The 9,761-nt window shown below is 40.8% G+C and overlaps 1 protein-coding gene across 1 annotated transcript in view; it reads left to right on the forward strand.

Moving 5' to 3' along the window:
* NSD3 (nuclear receptor binding SET domain protein 3) overlaps positions 1-9,761 on the forward strand; it is a 109,877-nt gene that overhangs the window by 89,340 nt on the left and 10,776 nt on the right. The window contains exon 20 of the mRNA XM_008072363.2: positions 7,494-7,610. Within this exon, the coding sequence (XP_008070554.1) occupies positions 7,494-7,610 (117 nt within the window). The remainder of the gene's footprint in view (positions 1-7,493; positions 7,611-9,761) is intronic.

A 9,761-nucleotide genomic window follows, 5' to 3' on the forward strand; every position in this document is an offset into this window, starting at 1 on the left:
AGTTTTTCTTTTTTCTTTTTTTTTTGAGTTGGAGTCTCACTGTGTCATCCAGGCTGGAGTGCAGTGGCACACTCACAGCCACCCCAGTATCGACCTACTGGGCTCCGGCAAGCCTTCCATCTTAGCCTTCCAAGTAGCCAGAACTACAGATGTGTGCTACCACACCTAGCTAATTTTTTGATTTATTGTAGAGATAAGGTATCAGCAAGTTGCCGGGACTGGTCTCAAAACCACAGGCTCAGGCAATCCACTTGCCTCAGCCTCCCAAAGTGCTAGGATTACAGGTTGAGCCACCGAGCCTGGCCAAGGCATTTTTCAAGGCAGTGTCTGTTTAATACAAGGAATTCATGCCACTATGGAAAATTTTTTGTTTTTATTTTTCATGTTTTTAGATAGGGTCTCTCTCTGTCGCCCACGATGGAATGGCAGTGGTATGATCATAGCTCACTGCAGCCTCAAACTCCTGGGCTCAAGCAACTCTCCTGCCTCAGCCTCCTGAGTCGCTAGGACTACAACTGCATGTCACCATGACTGTGATTTTTAATTTTTATTCTTATTTTTGTAGAGACAGAGTTTTGCTATGTTGTCCAGGCTGCTTTTGAAGTAGTCCTCCTGCCTTAGCCTTCCAAAGTGTTGGGAGGCCCCATGCCTGGCCATTGTAGAAGAATTTTAAATGAAAATCACTAGTAAATCCTACTATTCAAACAGTGGCTCTCAAGTTTTAGGGTGCCTGAGGATCTCCTGAGTTCCTTGTTATAAATGTTTTCTTAATGAATTAAGAGTATTTGGCATGAGTCTGGAATAATCTGCATTTTAAAACAAGCCTCCCACCCCTAAGCCCACTCCCAGCTTGCCTAGTGCCATCTGTTGTACAGAACTTGAGATGTATAGACTGAGAGAAGGTGGACCTCAGGGAAATTGTACTATTCTTGACCAAAAACAAACAAAACTTTTTTTTTTTTGAGTCATAGTCCCACTTTGTTACCCAAGCTAGAGTATAGTGGCACGATCACGGCTCACCACAGCCATGATCTCCTGAGTACATGATCCTCCTACCAAGTAGCTGGGACTACAGGTATACACCACCCCACCTGACTAATTTTTTGATTTTTTTGTAGAGACAAGGTCTTGCTATGTTGTCTTGGCTAGTCTCAAACTCCTGGTCTCAAACCATCCTCTTGCCTTCGCCTCTCAAAGTGCTGAGATTATAGGCATATGCCTTTGTGCCCAGCCAAAAAAATCACCTTTGTAATTGAAAAATACTATCTAACAGTAAAGAAAATTCATATGGTACAGAACAGATAGTAGAGTGAAATTCCTCCTTCATCCCGTTAATTTCTGGTCTCCTTACCAAAGATAACCTTTGTTAATAGTTTGATTTGTAGCCTTTTAGAACGTTTCCTATATGATTATAAACATAAACAGATATAAGATGCATATTCATGTATTCTATATTTGTAGGGGTTTCTAAGCATACATTCCATATTTTCTTCCCATTCAAACAATGTATCATAAGTACATTTTTGACAGTACATGTAGGTTCCACGCCATTCTTTTTAACAGTCTCATTGTAGTCCCATAGTATAAAGTACCATAATTTATTTAACCTATTCCCCCATAAATAAATAAATATTTTAATTCTACAATGAACATTCTTGGTCATCTATCTTTGTGCACCTATTTCTATAGGTCAGATTGCTTGAAGTGACATTAATTTATTGGCTACATATTTATTAAGCTACTTCTATGTGCCAAGTACTATTCTAGACACTTGGAAAACAATGGTGAACAAGGCACATAAAGCCCTTACCTTTGTGGATCTGCTAGAGGAGACTGATAATAAACCAGATATGTGGTGTGGAGCAGCACTGACTGCTTTGAAGAAAAATGAGGTTGGAAAAGGTGGTGACAGGATTACCCTCTTAAACGGGTTGTCTCAGGAAGGCTGAAGAGGCAACATTTGACCTGACTTTGTGAAGTAGAAAGCCAACCAGGCACACACAGAAGAGCATGTTAGGCTGGAGGGAAGAGGCAAGTGTAAAGGCACCATGTGTTCCAGGACAGCAGGGAAGCTGGCATGCCTAGAGGGGAGCCAAGAGGAGTGGCAGCAGGAGGTGAGGCAAGAAGGGCAGGCAGGGCGAGAGTTGACGGGGCCTCATTGGCTGTGGGATGGGAAACTAAGGAGGATGTTAGTAGGAAGCAACTTGATCTGAGTTGGTGTATTCGTTTTTTACTGCATACCAATATTTCTACAAAGTTAGCAACTTGAAACTTAGCACACATTTTATTATCTCACAGTTTATGTGGGTCAGGAGTTCTGGCAGTGCTTAACTGGGTTCTCCCTTTTTTTTTTTTGATTTGGAGTCTCACTCTTGTCACCCAGGCTGGAGTGCAGTGGCGTACTCACTGCCACCGCAGCCTCAACCTGCTGGGCTCAGGCGATCCTTCCACCTCACCCTTCCAAGTAACTGGAACTACAGGCGCACGCCACCACGCCAGCTAGTTTTTGTGATTTATTGTAGAGACAAGGTCCCACCAAGTTGCCCAGGCTGATCTCGAACCCCCAGGCAAAGTGCTGGGATTACAGGCTGAGCCACCATGCCTGGCCTGGGTTCTCTACTTAGGATCCACGAGGGATCTCAGGGGGTCGGCCAGGGCTGGTTTCTCATCTGGTGGTTGACTAGGGATCTGCATCCCTGCTAGCATGATTGCTAGCAGAACTCCATTCTCTGTAACTCTAGTTCTGAGAGATTCGGTTTGTTTTTGCTTGTTTTTTTTTTTTTTCCTTGCTGTTGGCCAGGAACTGCTCTCAGTTTCTAGAGACTGCCCACAGTTCCTTGCCACATGGGATTCCCAGCATGGCCACTTGCTTCCTAACAGCCAGAATGGGAGAGTTACACTCCAGCAAGATGGACACCAAAGTCTTATGTGATCACATGATAATTTACATCCTGTTGCCTTTGCTGTATTCCATTGGTTAGAAGTGAATCACAGGCTCCACTCACACTCAAGGGGAGGGATCACACAATGGCTTGAACCCCAGAAGGCAGGAACCACAGGGCCTCCTTGAGACTCTGTCTACCACAGTTGGGTTTTAAAAGGTTAGCTCTGGCTGTAGTATGGAGAGTTTATGACAAGGAGGAATGAGGGATGAAAAGGAGACCGTTAGAGTAGTCCAGGAGAGAGATGAATTACAGGCCTGGGGCCATTAGGGTTGTAGTTGAGCTGGGAGAGAAGTGGCTGGATTTCTGAGATTTTCAAGGTAGACCAACAAGATTTGCTGATACATCGGCTATGTGGATTGGGTTGCTTGATCAAAGGTCAGCTACATTAAAAATATCATTATATAATGCAAAATTTTTATATTACTTTAATACTGTGCATAAAAATTTTAGGGGGAATTCGTGAGGTCATCCTGAAATCCATCAGTTTAATATTGTGTTAACACCTTTAATAGTCGTTGGATTTATTCTAAAATGTATTCTAACATAATTTGTAAGGTTAATGATATAATCAAGAGAAAAGAAAACACAATCTGGCCTTTACGGCTCTCTACCACTTGAGGGATTGTTAATGTAAGAAAGTAGTCTTTAAAAAATAGCTAGGGCCGGGCTCGATGGCTCAGCCTGTAATCCCACGCCTTTGGGAGGCTGAGGTGAGTGGATTGCCTGAGCCCGCGGGTTCGAGACCCGCCTGGGCAGCGAGACCTCATCTCTACAATAAAATCAAAAAATTAGCCGGGCGTGGTAGTGCATGCCCGTAATTCTGGCTACTTGGAAGGCTGAGGCAGAAGGATCGCCGGAGCCTAGCAGGTCGAGGCTGCGGTGGCTGGGAGCGGCCACTGCACTCCAGTCTGGGCGACAGAGTGAGACTCCAACTCAAAAAAAAAAAACAAAAAAAAAGCACACACACAAATAGCTAGGAATATATACAGAAAGAGGACCTCAGAAACCCAGATTTTATTTATAAAAAATTGTTCCCCAGGGGTGATGGCTCATGCTGTAATCCCAACATTTGGGAGGTGGAAGCAAGAGGATTGCCTGAGCCCACAGGTCTGAGACCAACCTAGGCAACTTGGCGAGACCTTGTCTACAATAAATCAAAAAATTAGCAGAGTGTGGTGGCACACACCTGTGGTTCCAGCTACTTGGAAGACTGAAGTGGAAAGATCGCCAGAACCCTCCAGGTCAAGGCTGCAGTGATTGTGAGCATGCCACTGCACTCCAGCTTAGGTGAAAGAATGAGACTGACTCAGGAAAAAAGCCAACAAAAATGTGTATTTATTCATATTTATGTTTAAACTTTAGCCACCTTCAAAAGTGTTCTCCAATTGGTACAGTACACCCGAGATGCTTTGTCCATGCTTAAAACAGTTTTTGAACTCATCACTTTTGATGCCTTTGAGTGTTGCTGTTTTTTGTTTCACCTCTTTCACATCAGCAAAACTTTTCCCTTTGAGGGTTTTTTAATCTGGGGAAACAAACAAATGAAAAAACGTCACTAAGGGTGAGACCAGGTAAACATGGAGTGGGGCATGGGGCCATGCCATTTTGATTCAAAAGCTGAACACTCAGCATGGTGTGGGCCAGTTGTTGGTGTAAATCACCCAGCATAAAATAGGCAAATGCATTGAAAGAACTTCCCAAAAAAATTCACTGAAGCCGAGTACAGCCTCTCACAACACTAGCTGGTACACTGTGCTGGTGGGTTCCTAGAACAACTTACCTAGCAGGAGGAATTCTGTACTACAAGGGACGTGCTCTCCAAAAAATAATTTTTTTGGCTTCCCCCTCCCCCCTCCCCCCATTTAGTCATTGAAAAGCATATAAGCAACGTGAAATAGGTTTGGGGACATTTACAGGAAAGAGACCAATATGAAATTGAACATACACAGTCAGTCCCCTTCTTTTCATATATAACAGACTCCTGAAAATGTGTGCCAGAATGAGAAAAGGAACTTCTTGTTATGAAGTGGCTTCTTTCTCAGATTTAAAAACTGAATATTGAATTATAGCCTTTTGCTGAAGTTTTAAGGACAGATTTTTAGCATTTTCTATGTTCTTTGTTATTTTTGTTTATAGTTGAATTCACAGTTAATGATTTTTTTTTAAGTCTAGTATGCAACTCTCTGAGGCTAAAGGTTTGCTACTTTTAGGACATCTGAAGCATTTCCATCTTGACTTAAAATGGTATAAGTTTGTGAGACTTGCACTCATCATATCTGATATCAGCCACTACATTCCAGTCTGGGCGACAGAGTGAGACCCCCAACTAAAACAATAAGAACAATATAAACCATGGTAAATCATTTTGAAACTTCTAAAGCCATGGAACCATTTTTTAAAATGAAATCTTACCAAATGAATCCCAATGTATGAAAAAAAGATGAAGCAGAGCCGATTTGGTTGAAATTCTGCTCTATAGGTTTCCATTTTTAAAATTTGCCCTAAAATAGTTAAGTTTAGAAACAGTAGGTGGCAATGCAGTCTTCTTCTACCCTTTGATATTATATAATAGTGCAAAATGTTGTTTATCAGCTGATGTCATAGTCCAAGCTGGATACAGGAAAAGCCACTTGAGGCCAATAGTGCATAATACACGAATGTGTAGTACTGCCCTGTGTCCTTCATGAGAAAGGACTACAAAGAAAAGGTGGAGAAAATTAACTGTTGGTGGTGCTGCAGTTAGATACAATATTTTTCTTTTTTAGAGACAGAGTCTTGCTCTGTCACCCAGGCTAGAGTATATTGGCGCAATCATAGCTCACTGCAGCCTCAAACTCCTGAGTTCAAGTGAGCCTCCCACCTCAGCCTCTCAAATAGCTAGGATTACAGGCATGTAACTCCTCACCCAGCTAATTTTTTTTTTTAATTTTTTGTAGAGATGGGGCTATGTTGCCCAAGCTCGTCTCAAACACCTGGGCTCAAGCAATTCTCCTGCCTTGGCCTCCCAAAGCACTAGGATTACAGGCAAACCAACCTTTGTCATAGCTTGTACAATAAATAAAAATGGGAGAAAGAAAAACCCAGAGGTCACCTTTTGTTGTGACTGTTTCCCAGTTGAAACAAGTGTGTCGCTCCTTGAAGCAGACTGGTGTTCCTCGTTGATCTCACCAGCCACACACTTTCAAGGGAAAAGACTGATACCCGGGAGACTAGGTTGATGCCTTCTAGTTTATCCTACTCATTTCTTTTTCTCATATTGTTGAAGCAATCATATACTTTTGTGAATAGAAAAAGTAATATTTTTAAGGCTGTGAGTTATATTCTTAACCATTTATCGAAATCAGAAAATATGATATAGTGCTTCTCTTTAGAGTACTGATATTTACTATCAACGATTTTGTGATACTGATGTATGCAAAGGGCTAGTGAAAAATCTGTGTGGTAGGTGGGGAAAGAAGCGAGTAGGACAGAAATCTGATAGACATGGACTCACTCTAAGGTACAGGAAGCACAGGCGTGGTTATCTATCCAGAAATGAAAAACTGTGTCCATACAGAAACTTTTGCCTGAATGCTCATTAGCAGCTTCATTTGTAATAGCCAAAGTCTGGGAGTAATCCAAGTTTTTTTTCAGTAGTTAAACAAACTATGGTATATCCATACTGTGGAATACTACTCAGAAATTTAAAATTAAAAAGAACAAACTATTGATATAACTCAAAAACTTGGATGGATCTCAAGGGAATTACCCTGAGGTGGTGTTTTTTTTTTTTTTAAGCCAATCTCGATAAGTTCCATACCTATGTATGATTACATTTATAGAACATTCTTGAAATGACAAAATTATAGAGATGGAGAACAGATTAGTGGGTGCCAGGGCTTAAAATGGCATGAGGTGAAAGAGGGGTAGAGGAAGGGTATGAATATAAAGGAGTGTCACGAGGAAACTCTGTGATGAAGCAACAGTTCTATATCTTGATTGTGGTGTTGATTACATGATTCTGCACCTGATAAAACTGCATAGAAACACACATACACACAAGTATGTGTAAAATTGGTGAAATCTGAATAAGGTCTGTGGATTGTACTAATTAATGTCAATTTTCTGGGCTTGATATTGTTCTTTAGTAATATCAAGAATTACTTCAAAATAAGCTTAAAAACAAAAACAGTTTGTTTCAGATTCAGATCTTTTCCAAGGCTTATTCCTAAACCCCACAACTACTAACTAGTAAAAAGTCTTAACGTGCAGCTTCAAAGGCTGGAGTGAGCTTTATCCCCAGATCCCAGTAATGAACCACATGGTGTCACTTGGACTATAGAAACAGCATTGTCAGCAAGAAAATGCAAGCAGATGATCACCTTGTAAGGCACTTGGACAAGAAAAAATAATGCCACCTGGATGCCCATGAATAAACATTTTTTCAAGGGTTGAAGATACATTTTCAGGAGTTTGTTTACTTAATTATCTTGGATTTATACATGTGTTGTTAAGCTTTTAAATATAATGCACTTATTTTACAGTTACATATTGCATGTCTCTCTGCAGGGTGAATTTGTAAATGAATACGTTGGTGAATTAATTGATGAAGAAGAATGCAGACTGCGAATCAAGCAAGCTCACGACAACAGTGTAACTAATTTTTATATGTTAACTGTTACCAAGGTAAAATTGCTTTTTAGTTTTGTTTTGTAAGAAAAGGGGATATTTTGTTTTTGTTTCAGAGTCTTAGTTTGAACTCAGTTTCTTTTGATTTGATTTTTTTCAGGCAAATTACCAGTGATTTGCAGTAGCCAGTGTGCTACCTACTATAATATGCTAATTATACCATAGTACAAAATAAATAATTATCGAAGCCTTCCACATGTCACAAGACACCACTATGGGTGAAAATAAAACTAGGAACAGGGTTAACATACCTGGATTTGGTCCCAACTGTTCTTAGTCATTGTGAGACCCAGGCCTCAGTTTCTTAATTATTGAAGGAAAGAATCAGCCCTGTGATTCTATATAACCACATTAAAGTTCTAATTTAGCCAAACTCTAAATTGTTTTCTCTCTCTGTCTTCTTTTCTTTTTGGGGGGCTAGGGTGGAGGTCAGTGTCTCACTCTATCTCCCTGGCTGGAGTGCAGTGGCACGATCACAGCTACCGCGGCCTCCACCTGCTGAACTCAGGTGAACCTTCTGTCTCAGCCTTCCAAGTAGCTGGTGGGACTACAAGGAGTGCCACCATGCCCAGCTAATTTCCTTTTTTAAAAAAAATAAAAACGAGGCCCTGCTATGTTGCCCAGGCTGGTCTCCAACTCTGGCTCAGGCAATCATCTTGCCTTGGCCTTCCAAAGTGCTGGGAATACAGGCGTGAGCCACCACACCCAGCCTATTCTATATATTAAGACTTTTTTTTAATTAATTAGGAAAATAATGAGTACTGACATAAGAAAAATGACAGTAAACGGCTAGTTTAATCCATGTAGTCATAAGACCTATTTGATACACATTATATCCATTATCTCATTTAATTTTGTCAGCAGTCCTCTGATTTCTAGAGGACAGGAAACTGATCTCCAGCCGTGATAAGTGATTTGTTGACTATTTTATTACAGTTTTAGCCTATGTCTAAAACTGAGATTCAGAGTATCATTAAAGTAAGAAACAGAGATGATTTAAAAGAAGTATTTTAACTGATATGTCATTGTTTGAAAGTTTTATAGTTTTCATAAGCATGTTTCGTAAACATCAATTAAAATGCCATTTTTTATGATTTTGGAGTCTAGCTCCTTAAACCTTACCCTCACTGCCAGTGGCCCCTCCAGCCATCTTGACAGCGCTCACAAGAATCAGTCTTCCAAAACACATCCAGATGACCAGAGTTCAAATTCAAGAGGCCTTAAATGTTCAGCATTTTGCTATATTTTGGTTTTTGTTGTTGTTGTTCAGAAGTCTTGTTTGTTTGTTTTAAAGATGTGGGGTACAATTCAGCATTAGGTAGATAAGTGGTCATCGTACAGGTAAAGTTTGGGCCTCCATTTGGTCCCCGCTTTGCCTGGTTTGAGATCAGGCACCCTTACTGATGTCATGTGCCTCTCCCCTGGCAGTGTCCTGCTACTGTCAAATCATTTCTGATAGTGTTATGATAAATGTTCAGGGTCCACTTATAAGTCACAACATGTGGTACTCAGTTTTTTGTTTCTGGGATAGATCGCTGAGTATGATAGATTCAGTACATTACCCGTTAAAATGCCAACATCATTCTTCTCAGACCTGGAAATGACTATGGAAATGCATATGGAAACATAAATGACCATTAATAGCCAAAACAATCCTTAGCAAAAGAAGCAAAGCAGGAGGTATCACACTTCCAGACTTTAAACTTTACTGTAAGGCTAAAATAATCAAAACAGGCCGATATCAGTACAAGAACAGACATATAGACCAATGGAACAGGAAAGAGATTTCAGAAGCAAAACCTCAATTTCTTAGCAAATTTGACAAAGCTCATCTTTGACAAAGCCTCCACCAACAACTACTGGGAAGAGGTGAACTTATACAGTAAATGGTACTGGGAAAACTGGCTGATCACATGCAGAAAATTGAATCAGGACCCCTACCTCTCACCATACACAAAACCCAGCTCTAGATGGATCAAAGGCCTAAACCTAAAGCCTCAATCTATAAGAATCCTAGAAGAGCAGGGCACAGTGGCTCAAGTCTATAAACCCAGCACTTTGGGTGGTGGAGACAGGAGGATTGCCTGAGTCTGGGGGTTCAAGAGCAGCCTGGACAACTTGGCAAGACCTCATCTCTTTTTTTTTTTT

Source organism: Carlito syrichta, unplaced genomic scaffold, assembly GCF_000164805.1.
Source record: "Carlito syrichta isolate Samal-C Ts95f unplaced genomic scaffold, Tarsius_syrichta-2.0.1 Scaffold315142, whole genome shotgun sequence".
NCBI classification, from domain to species: domain Eukaryota; kingdom Metazoa; phylum Chordata; class Mammalia; order Primates; family Tarsiidae; genus Carlito; species Carlito syrichta.